This window comes from Artemia sp. Qi Xiang Cuo, chromosome 19 (assembly GCF_049724085.1).
Source record: "Artemia sp. Qi Xiang Cuo chromosome 19, ASM4972408v1, whole genome shotgun sequence".
NCBI lineage: Eukaryota > Metazoa > Arthropoda > Branchiopoda > Anostraca > Artemiidae > Artemia > Artemia sp. Qi Xiang Cuo.
In genome coordinates, this window is record NC_142812.1 from 7885151 (window position 1) to 7906138 (window position 20988).

At 35.5% G+C, this 20988-nt stretch overlaps 1 protein-coding gene across 2 annotated transcripts in view; it reads right to left on the minus strand.

Annotated features, from left to right (window-relative positions):
• The window catches only part of mip40 (Myb-interacting protein 40), a 54222-nt gene extending 34881 nt beyond the window's left edge, over window positions 1–19341 (minus strand). Inside the window, exons 1-2 of one of the 2 annotated variants that reach the window (XM_089105631.1) lie at window positions 19317–19341; window positions 3347–3449 (exon numbers count right to left, since the gene is read on the minus strand). In XM_089105631.1, coding sequence (XP_088961757.1) covers window positions 3347–3449; window positions 19317–19326 — 113 coding nt within the window. In that variant the 5' untranslated portion in view covers window positions 19327–19341. Of the gene's footprint in view, window positions 1–3346; window positions 3450–19229; window positions 19249–19316 lie in introns of those variants that run through there. The other variant, XM_089105632.1, reaches the window with a different exon arrangement.
• Window positions 19342–20988: the final 1647 nt, after the last annotated feature.

The following is a 20988-nucleotide window of genomic DNA, read 5'->3' on the forward strand; positions in this document are numbered from 1 at the left end:
AATTTGTAAAAGTTTGAGAATTAGAGGATTGCAGCCGTCCTTCATCAGGCTTTTTGAGCCTTCCCCGGGCGGTTGCTTGTATATAGTTTATTTTGTAATTAGTAGTAAATAAAGCAAGTCAAGTCAAGATAATCCTTGTAGGAATTCTGTGTGACCTTTAAGACAATGGCGCTTTAAGATTATTCACGACACGAACTATCTCGTACTCACAATCAGGGTTCGAGACCGTTGAATTTAAACTCGAGGGTCCATAAGAGGCTCTTGAGTTACAACAAGCAGCTGCAGAGCTTGCAGAAGAAGCAGTTGTCATCCCTATGTTAGCAACATAAGAGGTATGGTCTAGCTGACCAACTTCTTATCCTTGGACAGTTTTACCATCAACCATCAGCGTTGTTGGAACTGAAGGCAGAGGGGCTGTAGGTCTAAGAACCGACTTAATTAAATACCATGTCTTCCTAACATCCTTTCCAAATTCAGAAAATTTCTTATGATAATACTGAGACTTAGCCTTCTGACACAGAGAATTAAATATACTCCTATAGGCCATGAACCGTTGATAATGAGCTGCAGATGATGAAGCCTTGTAAAGCTTCCACAAGCAAGTTTTCCTTTCCAGCTTTTATGGAGACCTAGAGTCATTCACGGATTCAGTGATGCTATCTTTTTCTAAGTATGAGGCGTTGAACCGTGATGGCAAATATCTAGGATACTTTCTTTCACTAAATCATAAGAGATATCAAAAGAGCGGTTAAAATCCAAATCAGAAATCAAATTATCCCATGGCTGATCAGTGAGACGGGAATTAAGTAGATTAAGCTCAATATAACCAAAACGGAAAAATGGGAGATTAGATGGTGATGCTATACTCTACGCTTGATCAGCGCTCTTATATAGGGAAATAGTGGGGAAATGATCAGAAATACCACTAACCAGCACCGAATTATTTAAGACATCTAGTGAAGAAAAAATATTATCAATAAGAGAGGCATGCGTCTCAGTAACTCAGGTTGGTATAAAAACTGGAGGTAGAGTTCCCGAAGAGAGCATTCTCGACAAAAAATATATAGCTGAAGCAGAATTTTGATCCAGCAGGTTGAGGTTGAAATTGCCCATAAGGATTAGTTCACAGGGAATTTTCCAGAATTTTCATAAACGAAGGAATAGATCCGCTAGGGGACCTGTAAACCAAACCCACAGCTAAATCCTTACACCCTGACTTAATCTCAATAAAAAGGGATTCAAAGATTCCTTCCTCATTTCTGCTCAAGTCACTTCGGACATTGTATGCAAGACAATCCGCAATATAAAGGGCAAGCCCACCTCTCGCCATCTGTTTCCTGTTCAGCCTCTCCATCCTATATCTACAAAAATCTAAAAGCATATCCTTATTTGAATCCAGGAAAGTTTCACATAATCCACTAACGATCCGCCACTAACGATCCGTTTCAGCTCATCAAAAGACGAACAAAGAACCTGAATAAACTAATTCCGTTGAGGAGTTCCGCCACTAACGATCCGTTTCAGCTCATCAAAATACGAACAAAGTCCCTGAATAAACTAATTTCTTTGAGGGAAAATAGCTCTTCATTAAAAGTGCCAGGTAGAATCGTAGGCGAAATTGATGCAGAGCCAGGTCAAGTGATAGAACAGAAAGGATATTACCATCTTTCGAGCTGGGCTATTCCATCTGGTAAGGGAGACACTATGGGGCCGACTGAGGTAGGTTCTTCGGATGAAAATTCACGAAGATGTCTTTACAGTCCCCCAATGTCACTCTTACCGACGCCGTCTTCCAGCTCCTTGGTCTTTTCTTGGACAAGGTCTGGACACAAGCCCATTATTATATACATATATGAATGCCAGATTACTATTGAGTTGAGGGCAAGAACTAAGAAGGATCTCTGTTCTACAGCTATTAGTGTCACTAGAAAAACAGTCTAATATCCCCTACAAAATATATGTAAAGTCTTGTTTCTGTGAGCTGTTGACAGCATTTTCCAAGTGACAACATGATATGCTAAATTTCCAGTCTAAGTAAGCAGGTCGTCTTAAAATTGGGTGGTACGAAGTTGTAAGGAAAGATTTAAGGGAAATTGGGACTTCTTGAGATGATGTAAAGAGTGAGACTTCAAATAGATTGGGATGGAGGAGGAGTGTGAGCAGATGTGTTGGATTCAAGCAACTTGGTGCTGCTATGAGCTGTTGTTAGTAGTAGTTTGTTTATGTTATGGTTAATGGTTGGCCTGAATGTAGATAAAACAACAAAGCCTAATACCTGAACTAACAAAAGCAAATCAGATAATGAACTTTGGATTGGAAAGAAATTTGGTACGAAAAAGTACACCAACAGCGGGTTTTCCTTTTCCACTTGACAAAACAGGAACAACTTTGACCTAGCCAATGGACTAGTTCTTTTTTATAGGAAATGCTTTTGTAGACATAGTAGGTACATTATCAGCCAATAAATAACACAAAAAATGTCTTTGATTAGTCACTGACCTATATGATGAATCAACAAATAAATAAATCCTCAGTATATAAAAGTAGGGATACACAGTCACACACAAAAAACAATAAAATGATTAAATTTCTCCATCTCCTCTACCCCCGACTCATTAAAATGTATGGCTTTAAAACTGAACCAACTGAAGACAAATTGAATACACTTTGAATTGTCCTGGGATAGTTTTCTTTAAGGATTCATATGAGAAAAGTTCTTCTAGTTGCAATGTGCACCTGAATATTTTCAATTCTTACTCTACTGACAACATATTACAGCATCGATCTGTCTGATACCAAAACAGCTTTTTAGTGATGTAAAATTAACGTACATTATTAATTAAAATATAGTTCTTTTAACAAACACAACTTACTTAGATTTAAGTCCTCCAACGTTTTGTGGCGTGTAGGGTAGCAGTCGGCCCCCACATCAGACAATTTCAAGCCAAACATCAAAATTCGTTTAGCAATGCCTGCAGAACTGTTGCCTCATGTACAAGGGAATCATAAATTGTGATCTGTTATCTATCACTCTTCCTAAGGCCTAGAGTATTCAGTTCGAAACGTTTTAGTGAAGTTGTCCTTGTTACATTCAAGTTATGTTACCCCAGTTTTGCCCCCTTCTTCTTAATCAGTTATTTGTGGTTGCTTAATGAGAGACCAGATCTATACACATACTTGTTTGATAGCCCTCATAACACCTCCCATTCTGTAGAATGGGTGGCATGGTGTCGTACCACAATACTTCTCTCCCCCCCCCCCCTTAAACAAAACTGACGCATAAAATAACAATTCTTATTTTAACTAGAATAACCCATACAAAATAATTGTTCTTCAGAATTCCTACCTTTTAAACTGCTCCTCAAATTCCTCATCAAATATTACTGGTGGCTCATCATTAAGCATGTTATCATGACTTCTGGCTCTGTTTGTTTCTTTTACTTGATTTGCTAAAAAAAAAAATGGCTGTAAGCTATTTTTCAAGACATGTAAAGGCATTGCAAAAAAAAAACTAATTCACAATCTAAAGCTCTTCATTAAAATAAAGACAGGCTAAAAATTCAAAGTAAAAAATTAAAATTAACAGAGCATTAGCATCATCACTACACAAAATGTCAGCTAACTTTGTAACTTTTATTCATTCGTTTCAATAGGCTAAGGAATCTATATATAGGCAATGGAGTCTCAATAGGCAATGGAGTCTATTCGTTTCAATAGAATCCATTTGAGCACACCAGGATTACTTACCTGATTACTTACCTTATCCTTAGCATTTCACATGACAATGATGTCAGAATTTAGGAGGATTGCTACTTCAAATGGTCTGAGTTGGCTGGTAAGCTATTTTTCACTTGTCAACCACAGAAAATACAAGATAAGTAGCACCATAAGTAACATAAAAACTAAAACAAATTCAATCAATTCAGCAATGGAATCAAAGGCAGACAACAGAAAGGGACAATAATAGTGACAAGTGTCAAAGCTTTTAAGGATCTGCAAACAAGCTATGTTTGCATTGAAATACATTTGATTATTCTTGTTCGTCACCTAGCTGCCCATATGCATTTCAACTAAGACATAGTTGAATAGCTATTTGTTGTAACCTATACAGATTACATCTGGGAAAGCTTTCATGCTGCAGAGGCACACCCGAAAACACCCTACAACAAACGTACTAGATAAATCAACATAACCTCCAAATGTTAATCCAATCTCTATGGGATGACATTATGGCAGCAGCAAACCATCAGGAACACATAATGGGCTTCATGAATAAAATGGGTAAAACCATAATGGCCTCAAAATTCAGGCAGGACTGAATGTTTTTTTTTTTTTTTTTTTGAAAAATTTTAAAAAAAAACATAATTTCTCTGTTTCTTTCAAAACTGAACCAAAAGTTGAAAATTTTTTTAACTCAGGAAAAGATAAAACTGACCCTGTACTGGGTAGTAGCGTCTACGGAATCCTGTGTTCATGTGGGAGATTTTACATTGCTAGGACCCATCAGCAGCTTGGTGAACGTTTGCATGAACACAAAATTTCAATAGATAAGTCCCTGAGATTCGAAAATAAAAATGACAACTTTGATTCGGCCTTGCCCCTGTATATTTTGAAAATCCGAAACATCTGGTTCTTTTTGACGAGGCAACCTTAATATCCACTGTGAATGGCCTACCATAATCTTTTAAAGAAGTAATTGAGATCAAAAAATACATAAACCGAAATTTAGCAATAAATGGAGACACTGGAGATATTTCATTGAGCCCAATTTATAACAATTTAATTTTGAAGGACTCAATCAATATTTTCACCCGGTCAAACTCGAAAGAACCGTTTTGCACATTAAATGAAGACCGAATTTTTAGACCAGCTAAGGCTATAGCAAAACAAAAGATTATTGCTCAATCATCTTGGTAAATTTCTTTTTCATTGATTCCAACCTGGTTCTTATTTAGTTATTGTTCTGTCGTTGTAAGGCAAACTTCGAAAGGTTCGATTTTCGTTGGTTTCTTTCTTCTTTTCTTTCTTTTTTGTTTAGCACTGAGGACGACTTGGCGGAGGTCCTTCTTCTTCTTCTTCTAAATTCACAGCAGGCGGGCTATTCAGTTGGTACTATTTAGCCCTCTTCTTTTTGCTTCACTCTGTGGGCTACAGAGCTACTGTCTTGGTTGTCTCTTATTTATTAGATATTCTCAGATATCTTTCAGTAGATCTTTTGAGTCAAGGAGTTCAAATATAAGACGATAGATATTGATTTCTGTACTGTTTGTGCAGGTATAGTTGGCTCGGCTCTTGGCTAATAGTGATATTTTGTGATATTTGAAGCATTTTAACAGTTTACAAAGCAATCTACACTGAGCAGACATCACCATATTACATCCAAATATACAGTGATCAATTGATTCATTATTCATATTGCAATGCCTGCAAAGAGGGGACAGGGGAATCAAACCATTTGAATTAGAAAACTTATATGAGAATGCAAGAAAATTTAGTCCATTTTTTCCAGAACGAATTCTATGATAAATTTTAGAAAGATTTCTTATTGGGAAAGGGGGAAAGGATAGGATTAATCTTAATAAAATTAATATCTGATAGCCTCCATTGGTAAATATCTCTAATTGGGATTGGTCTCCCACTTGGCTGGTCAATATTTATAGCATTTTTTGCTATTTCATCAACCTGATGATTACCACTTATGCCAGAGTGGCTAGGAATGTACTGAAAATAAGTTTTTAAGCCACTTGAAGCAAGATTATCAATAATACTGAGACAATGATAAGTGTCAATGTCCAACTTATATTGAGGAGCTGAGGCCATCAACTCAAGGCTTGATAGAGAGTCGAAATATATGATAATATTATTTGAATTTGCAATCAAAGGTTGGTTTTGCTTAAGGTGTTCTAATGCCATGATTATGGCATTTAACTCAGCAGACATTATAGATAAATTATTATATATTCTCTCGCCCATTGCAATTTTCAGGTGAGGAAGGAAAACACCACTTGCAACCTTCTGATTCATTTTTGACCCATCAACAAATATTTGGAAGTGATTTTTATAGGTAATTGTATTAAGTTCTGCAATTTTTTTCTGGACAAAAGCAATGGGGGTTAAATCTTTATTCCACTTTGAGAATTCATTATTTAATGTGGGACTTGACCAATTCCATGGAGGGGATCGGGGGAAAGTGGGTGCAATAGACTTTGCTGGTATGGGGAACTTCTCCTGAATATTGGCATACTCATCTGCAATGCCTCTATACATGGCTGGATTTCTTAACCAATTATTTAATGTGTGTGAGCTATTTGATTCAATTTTTGTAAGATGTTTTGTCAAGAGAAAGCTACGTCTCTCCCTTATTGTTGTTAATCCACTCTCCATAAGCAGAAACTTGGTGCTTGTGGGTTTCCTAAGACCAAATATGAGAAGCATTATATCATTTTGTGTTGTTTCAATTTTTTGCATCTGGGTCTTTGCACATGCACCATAGACGATGAGCCCATAGTCAATCTGGGGTCTTATATGTGATTTATAAAACTGGAGTAAGGTTTTCTCCTTACAGCCCCAGGTTGTAGAAAGAAGTCTTTTTAGTATATTTGCTTTTCTATAGCATTTTTTTACTGTGTTTGAAATGTGGAGGTGGAAATTAAGTTTTTGGTCAAGCATGAGACCTAGGTAATTAATATGATTATATTCTGGAATATTTGTTTTATTTAGAGTTAGTTTTTCATTAACATGGTTTCGCTTCCGGTGAAATTGGATTATTTTTGACTTGGTGGGTGCAATGGGTAAATCTGAAAGTTGAGAGAATTTTTCAAACTGGAAGTAACTTTTGCAGATTTGACTGTGCTATCTGAAAGGTGTTGCCAGATGACCATAGCACCAGATCATCAGCACATTGTAGATTCGTGTGGGGTAGGTTCATGTCCCAGAGATATAGGGCAAATAGGAGGCAACTGAGGACTGCTCCCTGAGGAAGGCCTTTGGTCCTTGTCGAAATATTTGCTTATTTCTTCTTCTTCATGTTTCGCCACTGGCTGACGAAATTCCCCGTTATTTTCACCTTTTTTTTATTTTATTTTTCATTTTGTTATTTTCTTTCCTCTCTGAGTTTCATTTGATACTTGATTTGTGGTAGTTGTAAGCTATGCATATTATTTGATTCTATTTTGTTCATTTTTGGTTTAATGGAGATCTTTACTTATTTTCTGAAAAACTTATTTTGTGGAAAAAGTTTTTTTTTATTAATTTCTGTTCGTCTTATACTGACAGAGTCTTTTTCAGGGAATTTCAAAATTCTGATTGGATGTGTTTGGGGGAATGGTGGGCGTCAGAGGGGGGATAGTTGCCCTCCGATCACTTTTGACTTAAAAAGGGCAAAAGTCCTTTCAATTTCCAAACGAATGAGCCCTTTTTGAAGTTTTACGACAACGCTTTCTATAAAAAACTTATATGCCCCCAGGGAATAACTTACAACCCTTGTCCTGAGGGCTGGGGGGAAAATATCATCCTCAAAGACATAATTTCTTGACTTTTCAACTACATTGAACAGAATGGCTATCTCAAAATTTTGATTGGATGTGTTTGGGAATACGGTGGGCGTAAGAGATGGGTTAGTTGCCCTAAAATCACTTTCGACTATTAAAAGGGCACTAGTCCTTTCAATTTCCAATCGAATGAGCCCTTTTTAAAGCTTCTACTACAACGCTTTCTATAAAAACCGTATATGTCCCCAGGGCATAACTTACAACCCTTGCCCTAAGGGCTGTGGGAGGTAACTCATATTCAAAGCCCTAATTTCCAGAGTTTTCTGCTACGTTGAACAAAATGGCGACCTAAAAACTTTGATTGGATATGTTTGGGGAAATGGTGGACGTGAGAGGGGGTTAGTTGCCCTCCAATCATTTTCAACTATTAAAAAGGGCTCTAGCCATTTTAATTTCCAATCGAATGAGCCCTTTTTGAAGTTTCTTCAACATCGCTTTCTTTAAAAACCTTAAATACACCCAGGGCATAATTGACAACCCTTGCCCTGAGGGCTCTGGGGGGGGGGGGGGGGTTGTAATCCTCAAAGACATAATTTCCAGAACTTTTAACTATGTTGAAAAAAAAATGGCTATCTCAAAATTTTGATTGGATGTCTTTGGGGAAATGGTGAGCGTGAGAGCGGGGTCAGTTGCCCTCCAATCATTTTCAACTATTAAAAAGGGCACTAGTCATTTCAATTTCCAATCGAATGAGCCCCTTTTGAAATTTCTACGACAACGCTTTCTATAAGAACCTTCTATGCCCCCAGGGCAAAACTTATAACCCATGCCCTGAAGACTGTGAGGGGAGTGTCCTTCTCAAAGATGTAATTTCTAGAACTTTCAACTTCGTTGAACACAACAGCTATCTCAAAAGTTCGATTGGGTGTGTTTGGGGAAATAATGGGCTTAAAAGGGGTGTTAGTTGCCTTCCAATCACTTTCGACTATTAAAAAGGGTACTAGCCATTTCAATTTCCAATACGATGAGCCCTTTTTGAAGTTTCTATGACAACGCTTTCTATAAAAAACCGTATAAGTCCCCAGGGCATAAATTGGAGCCCTTGCCCTGAGGGCTGGAGAGGGGGGGGGGGTTGTCATCCTCAAAGACCTAATTTCCAGAACTTTCAACTACGTTGAACAAAATGGCTATCACAAAATTTTTCTTGGATGTGTTTGGGAAAAGGTGGGCGTGAGAGCAGGGTTAGTTACCCTCCAATCAATTTTGACTATTAAAAAGAGCACAAGCCCTTTTAATTTCCAATTAAATGAGCCCTTTTTGAAGTTTCTATGACAAAGCTTTCTATTAAAACCTTATAAGCCCCCAGGGCATAACTTACAACCCTTACCCTGAGGGCTGTGGGGGGGGGGAGTGTCCTCCTCAAAAACTAAATTTCCATCTGGAAATCAGCTACGTTGAACAAAATAGCCATCTCAATATTTAGATTGGATGTGTTTGGGGAAATGGTGGGCATGGAAGGGGTGTTAGCTGCCTTCCAATCACTTTCGACTATTAAAAAGGGCACTAGCTCTTCCAATTCCAATCGAATGAGCCCTTTTTGAAGTTTCTGCGGCAACTCCTTCGATACGAACTGCCCTGGTCTGAAACCAAAAAATAAACAATACATTGTGCCAACATTATTCTTTACTTAGGTAGCGCTATTGCGCTGCCTATGATACAATAACAGTTGCTGCTGCAACTGCAAGATACTCAACTACTCTCCAGGCTAGCCAAAAGCCCTTGTCTAGAATTGTAGTCAAGATGGTGACTATTTTTTTAGGTACGATAACACTCTAAGTAATGCTCAAGGTCCTGGGGTTATTTGAGGGAAACCTTAAAGAAGTCTGAAAACTACTTTACAGCAATCATAAATACTTATATAATTCCTAAAGGTGTTTTGCATCAAAATATAATGGTTGTTATCACAAACACAATCCCTCTACATCCCCCCCTGCCAACATGCTGGATATGACCTTGAATAATGATTTTTTTTTGTATTGCTTGAATCAGATTTCTCTTCAGTAACAGGTATTTTATTCTGAATATTGAAATCAAGTTGGGGAATATCTTACTATCTCTTAAAGTAGTTGAGTTAGGCTGATGAAAAATTTAAAAACAAATCCAGAGGCTAAAATACACCTGGGAAGCAGGCCTGGATTTACCAACAGGACCTTTAGGCCCAGGCCTAGGGGTGCAATAAATTATCTCTGAATGTTTTTTTTTCTTAATAAAACTGGACTGATATGATTTATCATCAAGATGTGTCCCAAGAATGGCAGCTCAGATTTTGATAACACCTCTCTCTTTCATTACTTTTGGCTCATCAGTTGTGATCTGTTCAGTACTTCCACTATCCCTGATTTTTTGGGGATTTCCCCAAACATCTTGCAAAAACAGAGCAGCAAAAATGCTTGGGCCTAGGAGTGTCAAAGCTCTAAATCCAGCCCTGCTGGGAAGGCATCACCAAGTTCTTATCTCTACCTTTTCTTACTTTAGGGCTCAGAATATTGCATAGATGACATGTTCGTACTTATCTAAATTTTGATAAAAAGAATAAATTTCACTTTAATTTTAGGTTTTTAGTCTCATTTTCATTGAATCACTGGATCTAGTTTTTGATTATGTGATTCCTACTAGGCCTATGCAGGTAGCCTAGAGTTTTAACTCACAGGTCCATCAAAACTTTTTTCCTAAATTTCAGAAACAAATTTAACTAACCTGTATAACCTTTTAGATTTTGATTGACCTAAGGCATGAGGCTCAAAACACTTTCCTTGTGCCTCATTTGAGCAGTACATCTAGGCTTTTTCATAAGGATATCCTCAAATAAGTAAGATCTAATAGCCAACTGGTTGGCTAATCTAAACATGTGTATATAGCTGTGATCTAAATAGCCAATTAGTAAGCTAATTCTACTGTACATTAGAAACTTTATTGATAGTTGACTAGTTGGCTATTTTAAACTAAACTTTTTAAATACCTGAAATTTTAAAAACTTACTAGTTAGCCAATTCTGCAAGTCTATTAGAAATAGCTGACTAGTTGGCTATTTGGGTAAGGTTCATATTAATGGACTATTTCGGCAGCTAAGAAATTTAACTTACTTCTATAGTCAGAATTGAATCTTGAACCCCAATTTAACATGCATTTGTGTCAGAAATTAACTTTACCCCCACCCTTATATATATCAATTCAGGGTATATATTTGCATATTAGGGGGTAGTGTACAAGACGTAAGTTACCACATGGTAAGTTATCACTGGGTAGCTTACCCGGAAATGGTATTTTTTAGGTCAAACTTACTGGTAAGTTTCATAAGTGGCAAGTTTAAGCTTTTGATGAACAAAATGTTCTCAACTAAAACAAATCCATCCCTAAGAGATCTGCCACTTCAGTCAAATCTATCAAAAAAAGAAATTCATTTATCAGATTCAATGGATGAGTCATACCCCTTTGAGCTTATGCCTATATTGCTCTGTCAGACTATCTCTTTGTCATTTTCTGCCTCAGTAAAAAAAAGGGGGGTACGCAATGAATCAGTCAGTCTGCATAAATAAGACGTCCATAGCAGAGGTCAATTTATTTTGGTGAGTGTTTTACTTTTGACTCGAATTTTCTGACTGGCTATATTATACTATAGAATTAATAATCAGTGAATTATATATCCGGCTATAATGCGGGTAGTAAGGCCTATTAATAAAAAATTATTCCCGTCCTACCGATCTATGCGCTTCATGAAAGAGTCGTGGGAACCTTCACAATCTATATCAATCAATAGAAGGTGTGACATAAATGAGGGTATTCAGGATATTAGAAAAGTGCTTTTTCATGATGTGAAACTGGATCAATTAACACCCTGTCTGAAATTCTTGAAGCCAATTCCACTTGGTTGCCACTTCTTTGAAGGAGAGGAAGCTCTTGCTTTGTGTGTCATCCCATACTTCAATTTGCTACAGCAGTATTTCCAGTAGACTGTGCTGTTTTTTTTTTCAGTCTCAAAGGCCAAGGAAAGGAAAATTCACAAGTGCCTAGAAAATAGGAGGATATTTGTATATGATCTCACCCTGGCTGCAGTTACTCTACTTGATCCGCTTTTTGGTGCAAACTCACTGACACAGAATGAGTTTATGGATGCAGTAAGTCAAATCAATGAGCTTGCCAAATTTTCCTACCAATTTCGGAAGAATGGTGATTCATTTAACTAAAGATCTGAAGCTGACTTTGTTGGGTTCTTAAACACAGAACTCTGTAGCTATATCTCCAAAAGTGGCCAGTTTTCCAAATCATTGTACTTTGAGACTGCAAAAGCTGTCAAATCAGTAGCTTGTTGGTGGGCTGGTTTTTTGCAAAGTTGGTGCTTACAAGAGTGGCTGTAAAAATCTCAACAATTTGTGTTACTGTACCCTCCAGTGATAGACTCTGGTCAGGCTATGGACTAGTACAGACCAACCATAGAAACTACATCAAGCATGCAACAGCAAACAAAAATCTGATGGTCCATCAGTCACTCAATAGCAAAAAAAAATGAGCATCACCATGCAGTTTCAAAAATGCCTGGAAATCAACGTGAAAGGCTGGAAGGGATGTTCACGCTGTTCTATCAGGGATGTTCTATCAATTAATTAAAAGAAACAAAGTATTCCGAGGGATGTAAAGAGCAAAGTTAAAACTTAAAACAAACAAAAATTATTACTTCACAGCCTATCTCTGACATATATCAATAAAACTAATGCAATAAAGAAACTGGTGATATTTCCCTATGTTTGTAACATTACAGAAAACTAGGGCTTTACAGAAAATACCAAAGCCAAGTAGGCTATAAAAAACAAGAATATTGATTTAGGAGCCAAAAGTAAATACATAGCCTCACAACAGCAAACTAATCTATAACGTTTTTCGTAGACATACATGAGCTGTGATATCAGTAACTTTCAGTATACAATTAAAATCATCTTAAAAACTTAGGCAGAAAAATAATAAGTTTAAAGTCTTTACACAGAATATAAAATAATGGATTAATTTATCAGGTAACATCATGCTCTCACCTAGTATTACTCGCAATGAACAACATATCAACCGTAATATGAACTCTGGAAATCCACTTATTTCTCTCTATAAAACAGAGAACTTTAAATTGGAATACAAATTCTAAAGCAAGTCTGTAGTGACACTTTGAACTTGTCTACAAAATAATCATGAAATTTCCTTTTCAGATCCAAAACGACAGTCAATCATTGAACTGAGCTCATTGTGCAGAAGTGATGCCAAATTAAAAAAAAAAAAATAAATTAAGCAACAATCTAAAAACGCTTTACTTTTATACTGTTCAAAGTGTCCTTAAAAGGTTTGCTTTTACTCTACCAAAACTCCTATATTGTTTTGTGCTTTCAGTAAAGTAGCCTACTGGTTTTCTGCAATGTTACAAACAAAGGGAAATACCACCAGTTGATTTATTGCAATAGTTTTATGCATGTATATTAGATAGGCTGTGAAGTAATATTTTTTTTTTTTTTTAATTAATCTATGCTCATTTTCAATAAAAATTTAGTTTAGAAACAACACTGCTATAACCTCTTTTATTTATACAGAATAATTTCTGTTTGTTTTAATGTTGGTCCTTAGTTTCAGTTGAAAACTTTTTTTTTATATATAATTTTCAAATCATCTCCAATCTATGGGAGATAAGACAACTCAACCCTTATTAAGGAGCAGAACTAAGAAACTGTAAAAGAATCAAAGGAAAAAATAAGTTCAGAGTGGGAAAAAAAAATCAAAACAGTGTTGCTTCTTTTTGTAGAAAAAAAACAAATAGATCTTTAATTCTTTGTTTTAAACAATTAAATTTGGTAGCACTTAAGAAAGTAGCTCTAGGCAAGTACCTACAACACAAAAGGTTAACTGATCAGACAGGTTTATGTATTGACATACTTGCAGAAAATATTGCTAGCTCAATAAAAATGTGCCTTTAGGCTTAGTGATTTATTTGACCTGTCCCTAAATAAAAAGCCACTCATTACTCAGAAATGAATGGAAACTTCAAAAAGGTATGATATATAGTATTACAAAACTAAGTTTGTTTTCATTCCAAAAATTTTGGGAAGAATTACCTCAATTCTCTTAGAGAACTATTTTCATTTGTCTTTCATCCTCTTCGGATGCACAATCCTACATAGGGAGAGAATATTGTGGTGGAATTGTCAATTAAATAATTTGAATAATTAAGTAGCCTATAACAATAAGTAATCCTTCTTTTAATATAAAACTTTGAGTGGTTCCAGAACCACATGCCTTCATTTCTCTAACCACTTAGTGGCAAGGGGTTGGGGTCAGCGGTGTAATCTGCTATGGGCCAGAGGGGGCAACTTCCTCTCCTAGACCCTAGTTTGCCCCCCTCCCAGCTGAAATTTATTTTCTCCAAAAATGTTGTCAAAACTAAGATAAGCCTGCATAATTCAAGCATCCACTGAAACAGGTCATTTCTCTTTAGTACATCATTACCTTTTTTATTTGTATACAGCTCGTTTTTCAGTTTTCTCTGTCATTTTCACTTGATTTGGGAAAACTGGCTCCAACAATATCCCCCACCCACGATTTTGACAAAATTATGCCACTTGCTGGGGTATGGGTTTAGTGATCTACTCAGAATGTTGTTGCAAACCATGGACTGGATGACCTCTATTCCTTTTTAAGTTGAAATGCTTAACCAAATACCTTCCTGGGACATGCATTAAAAAATGAGTGTGTCACATTTACAAAAACAGGGAAATTATCTGAAAATGATTGTATAGAAAGGAGAAAACCATGATTGAAAAAAAATCAACCAAGAGTCAAACACAATCCACTCTAATTTGAAGCCAAATGCTTTACCAACAGAACCAAACCTTTAATAATCGAATTTGATATATCAACACTTGTACCTTAATTTCACAGCTTATTAAGGGAGCTTGGAGGAGGAACATACAGGAGGTGTTCTTGAAAACTTCCAGTTAGAGGTTTTGGATGATAATTTTTATAATGATGATATTGTTTTATACTTCCAAGTTTTTCTACTTCAGAAGTGACATCAAAAGTGTTGTTTTTAGTGCTATATTACACTTATGGATGGTAGAATTGATAAACATCACATAGATATGAAAAATAAGTTTCAAAAGAGTCATTAAACATCACTCTAAAAAGTACTGGTAGCCCACTAGTCCCAGCTTTTCCACTTGAGACATGGCACAAAAATGCTGTTTTTATGGCTCATGTTTCAGTTTTCACTATCATTTTCACTTGATTTGGGAAAGTTGGCTCCAATTTTGCCCCCCCCCTCAGGATTTTGACTGAATTATGCCACTGAGCATAGATATGACCTTTATCTTTGATATGAGCTATTAAAAATATGTCTAGATACCTGTGATACCAATATGCCCAATAACAATATGCTCATACCAATACATGTGATATAAATATGTCCAATACCAATACAGTGTGCAGCCCTTTCCCCAGGGACTATGGAGGGTCACATCATCACCAAAACCATAGATATCTGACCTTTGAATTGTGTTGAATAAAATAGCTATCTCAAATGCGATTGGATTGCTTTGGAGGGATGGGGCCTTTAGCAAGAGGGGCTAGTTGCCCTCCAATCTTTGTGGTCACTTAAAAAGGGCACTAGTAATTTTAATTTCCGTTCAAATGAGCTATTATACATCTCTATGATGTTCTGGTCACCCCCTAGACCTGCTAGAAAAAAAAACAACAAGAAAAACAGGAGACAGATCCATGCTACCCATGCAAAAGTCATTTTCCTTGTTTTTCAAGGAGGGGGACTGTAATTTTCCTGTGTAAGGTTTTTAACCATGCTGATTCCAATGGTACAGTTTTTATTTTGATCTGACACCATTTTTGAGGGGTTTCAGGCTTTTTTTGTGAAATAACCATAAATTTCCTTTAGCAATAAAATTTTACTTTTAAAACAAACCGAAATAATAGTTACCATTCCTGAATCAGCTTCACATGGCATTTATTTAACTAGGCTAGTTAGTTTTTTCTAAACATGTTTTTTTTAACTTTGGTTATTATGGGCTGTGGTTTGCACTTTACAAGGTTGCAGCTACCACTGCAACCATGATAGTTCACTGCCACCTGATAGTGGAGATAGTCTGATGGAAGGAGATCTGCCAGACATAGCAATTGAAGATGTACCAGAAGAGGAGGAGGAAGAGCAGCTGCAGCAGCTCTAGCTTATCTCTTATAAAGAATTATCTGAAGCCTAAAGTGCAATATTTTTCCCCTGTGTAAACAAAGTAGGAAATAAACAAATAAAATGAATCAAAAATAATATTTTGTCTTATTAATCTGTCAGAGAAGAGGGAATACTTTCTTTTAAATTCATGAGTATTTGAACCTTACCACTTATGTGGTTACTGACCAAAGTTATTGATAACTTACTCAGTAAGAGTAAGTTTTTAAACTTACTGGTAAATCTTGCACACTAGTAGGGGGAGGGGGTAAATTTCAAACACCTCTAAAGTCAGAATGGTATAAATGTGTGACCAAGCCAGGTCATAAGGAGACATGTTAAGAAAACAATTCTTGCTTCTGAATATGCAAAATTATCCTAGTTAACATATTTTTCAGGGGGAGCGCCTTTATCCTCACTATTTTCCTTGTTTTTCAATCACATTTTTTGTTTTTATGCCTATTCTCCAAGTCTTGAAAATTGTTTATAAAACAAACACCAAGAGCTAACAAGCAAGAGCTATCTAACCTACCTCAACATAAATTTATGAATATTTGCCTATTTGTTTATTTTTGGTAGATGGCAGTGATGGTGTTTAACTTTCATATATAGACTATTTGAAAACAGATAAATGCAGTGAAATCTGTTTATTTTTCACAATTTTGTTAAAAAAAATTGTACAACAGTGAAAATATTTTAACTAGGAAAATTTTGCATATTATGAAGTAAGAATTGTTTTCTTAACATGTCTCCCTGTGACCTTGCATGGTCATACATTTATTCTATCAGAATTTCACCCTCAATCCAAATTTAATATTTATTTGAGTCAGAAATGAGCTTTACCTCCCCTCCCCCTAATGTGCAAATATATAGGATACCTGAATTGGAAATATCTCAAATTGGTATATATAGTGGGTCAGGGTAAAGTTCATTTCTAACTAAAATAAATGTTAAATATGGATTCAGGATCTAATTCTGGCTATAGAGGTAAGTTAATTTCTTAGACTCCTGAATAGTCTGTTAAGATAAACATTACATGGCTATTTTATTATAAATGAAAGTTTATGGATAATTGGCCAACTAATAAGCTAATTTTATAGTGTATTTAAAATTCTAATATTACCTGACTAGTTGGCTAATTAAGGCTGAAATGTATATATAGGTGAGATCTAACAGCCAACTGGTTGGCTAATTTAAAGATTCCTTATGCTATATATGCACTGCCATTCATATTAGCCACCTAGTTGGCTAGACATTTTTTTTATCCATATAACAATTGGCTAAGATTTTTTCTCTATACATAAACTATTCTATTTTCTGTTATCCATCTGGTGGTAGCCTATCCCATTTCATAAAGGTTTATATACAACAATGATTGCAAAAGGTCATCAAAGAACAGTGCTCTTTGGGGGCAGAGGGGTCAAGATATTCTTACCTTCCTCAACTGGGTCTATTTTCCTAGATAGACAAAAGCTCCTCATCTAGAATTTTACTATGCCCTATCCAAGTAGTTAGAGTAAATATATACCAAATCATATTATTGAGTTAGGAATAAAGTGAATACACCATTTGATGCCTTTTTTTATGCTTATTACAAAAATAATAATCATTTCTATCAGAAATGAATTTCAGCCCCCCCTATATATGCCAATTCAGAGTATATATTTCTACATTAGGGGGGGGCAGGGGTAAAGTTTAAACTTACCTCCCATTTACATCAGAAACAGAATTTGCCCCCCCTAATGTAGAAATATATACCCGGAATTAGCATATATAGGGGGGGGGCTGAAATTTTTTTTTTTGATAGAAATGATTATTATTTTTGTAATCAGCATAAAAAAAGGCATCAAATGGTGTATTCACTTTATTCCTAACTCAATAATATGATTTGGTATATATTTACCATAGTTAGCACTTGGGATTCAAAATCCTGAGGTCAGGGCTTTGAGTCCTGGTGTCGTTGGTTATTTGGTTTGGAATGGGGGTCAATGGTGTGACCCTGTCAGCTAAGCCAGAGTTGACCCAGCTTTAAATGGGTACCTGGAGAAATCTGGGGGAAAACAAGGGAAGGGTCAGATGACTTTCCCCCAACCACACATTGCATTACTAACCAAAGGCATTGAATCAGGAGATCCTGCAGACCTGTGCAATGCAGACCTTTGGTCAGCATACAAAAAATTTCTTTTTTTTTCTATCAAGAAGCCTCTTAACTAGAACCCTCACTAGACTATATAGCAGTGTGTTACCATTTTTATTTTCACTGACAGCTAGCCTAGGCAGAATTGTCCTTGATGTTGGCAGGTCTCATTTACAGTACCCAAGCCTACTCAGGCAATGACTGTTTAGAATTGTTTTAAAAATGGTAAAATTCTACTTTAGCTAGCCTACTTTTGGCTCTTGGAAAGGAGTTTGGTTAGGAAAATGAAACTTTCAGGGATGGGTCTACAGGCTAATTTTTGTACTGGGAAGATAATTTGAAATAACTACCTCCACTCTTTCTCTCTCTGGAGGGTCCTGACTATAGATTACCTTGAATAATCTGTTTGTCATATAAGGAAAACCTATTAATATAGATCTCCTGCTTAAAATGAGGTACAACAAGACTATTTTCAGCTTCACAACTTTTCTCAATCCTGATTTATAGTTTTAAAGATATGCAAATACATTTCCTAAATTTTGAAAATTAACATTGATATGGCTTAAAATACTACTCAAATAACAGGAATGGTAAAATTCTTCTTTAGTTACTTTTACCTATATTGGAAAGGGGTGAGGTTAGGAAAATGAAACTTTCAGGGATGGGTCTACAGGCTAAAATATGTCCTGGGAAGGTATTTTGAAGTACTTATCTCCTCTCCTTCTCCCTCTAGAGGATCCTGAAATTTGCCTACATGACAGGTCTATACCTAGGCCTATTGAAATTTAGACAAAACAAAATATTACCTTAATTTCGGTTAGGCTATAAGTTTTTTTTTCTCTGGCTTTAGTTCTGAAAATGCAATTCCTGTTATTTGAGTAGTAGTTTAAGCCATATCAATGTTAATTGTCAAAATTTCGGAAATGTATTTGCATATCTTTAAAACTTTATAAATCAGGATTGAGGAAAGTTTTGAAGCTGAAAACAATTTTGTTGGACTTCATTTTAAGCAGAAGATATATTTTACAAGTTTTCACTTTTATAACACACAGATTTTTAAAATCCATGCGCTTATAAAAAGAGAAGCAAGGGAGGTAGCTATTTCAAAATTCCTTCCCGGGACATACTTTAGCCTGTAGATCTATCCCTGAAAATTTCATTTTCCTAACCAAACTCCTTTCCAAGATAGCCAGAAGCAGCTAAAGTAAAATTTTACCATAAGTACTTCAAAATACCTTCCTAGGACATATTTTAGCCTGTAGACCCATCCCTGAAAGTTTCATTTTCCTAACCTCACCCCTTTCCAAGATAGGTAAAAGTAACTAAAGTAGAATTTTACCTTAAAAATAAAAGCCTTGGCCATTATTGGCCTATTTAATAAGCAAATTTTCATGTTCAGTTTGGATGAAACAATAGCTTCACTAACCTCCAATCATTTTCTTGTCTTTTAAATTTTGGCAATTCTCTAATGTTATCCAGTGTTGCCGATACCTATGACATCATTCATTCCAATAGCGCAAACACAAGACTTTCAGGATCAGAAGACTGATTTGTTGAAACAGTGCGGGTGATTTAATTAATTGCATTTACTTACACATTAGACCTCGACGCCAAACCAATTTATTCGTGTCGCGCTGCTAATGAAGGATATGCCAGTGTAAAGAAAATTACGACGATGTGCCACTATTCTGCTCGTAATTAGTTTTGTCTTTTGCAGTGATTTTTTTATTTCGGTGGGTTAAGTAAGCTAACGTACTAATTGACTATTTGAGAGGCTATCGACATTGACTTCTAACCAGGAAATAGGAATAGACGCTTACAGACAGATTAGTCAATGATGTGCTGAAGGGGATTAAAAAAAATTTTCAATTTTTTTTTTTGAATAGTTTATTCTCTCACTGTCACCAGTCTTCTTGACTTGGTACCAGGGGTGGATCCAAGATTTTTCTTAGCGGGGGGGTGCATAATATGTCGCTCCGATAAATTCACGAAGAAATAAATATCAGCAATTTAAAGGGAACCTCAACAATTATGCGACGTGAGTAGGTAGTGGAAATAGTCGTAAATTTAAAGTAAACTACAGTGAGAGTTAAAGTTCTCATAAATCAGTTGAAGTTAAAACGATGTACAAACATGCATACAAAAAATGTAAGTTATAAAAACCACCCCACCATAAAAAAAAATAAAAAGCTGTTTACCATTTACAGAAAAATTTAATATTCAATATTTTTTACATAAGTTTTAGCCTTTGTACTTCTGACCACTATATAACTTTGTACTGTAAAAAAAATTGGTTTTGAACTATCTTTTGAAGTCATGCATTTTTTTGTGAATACTTGTATAGGTCAAACCATTTAGTATGTCGCCTAATAATTATATATAATAACTTATAACTATATGGCATCGCTTAGTATTTATGATGGTAATAAAGAGTAGGAAATGAGTATTAAGATACAATAGTGTTTGCGTAAAAGATTAAACATTTAATACTAATTCGTTTAGGGATATAAAAAGAAACATTGAGTAAAGAGACAGAAATACATAGAAAAAAGTTAAAACGAGGGTTTTAAGCATAGGCAATGAAACATTAACTAATCCAAATATTACTAATCCCAAACACGCTAATATGCGTCGGGACCAATTTTGATATTTTTAGAATTATTCGTAGTTTTGGTATTATTATATAGAGATTTCTATGTTGTGTTTTTTTGTGACCCATTTGTTAATAATAAAAAAAGTCATTATTTCTTTCAAGAATAGTGTTTTAATAAATACTGTCAACTTTGACGAAATCTCACAAATTCACTAATAAAAATTTCGCTTTTCATAACAATATAGCGTATCTTTCCACTTTTTAAAGTTCAATATATTTTGCTGAAATTATAGAATTTACAATTTTATAAAAAAAAAGTATATTTTTCTCTTTCCACTCCTGCCATATCTATTTATCACACGGTCGATGTCTGCCTCTATATTTCGTTAAACGTTAATAACGGCTAGTCCTGTTAGTGTAGAGTCCTGTTAGTTTAGACCTCTTCGTTAGTATTTCTTCTTCTATTCATCATAAAATATTCAAATAAAGGCCAAAATCGTCAGAA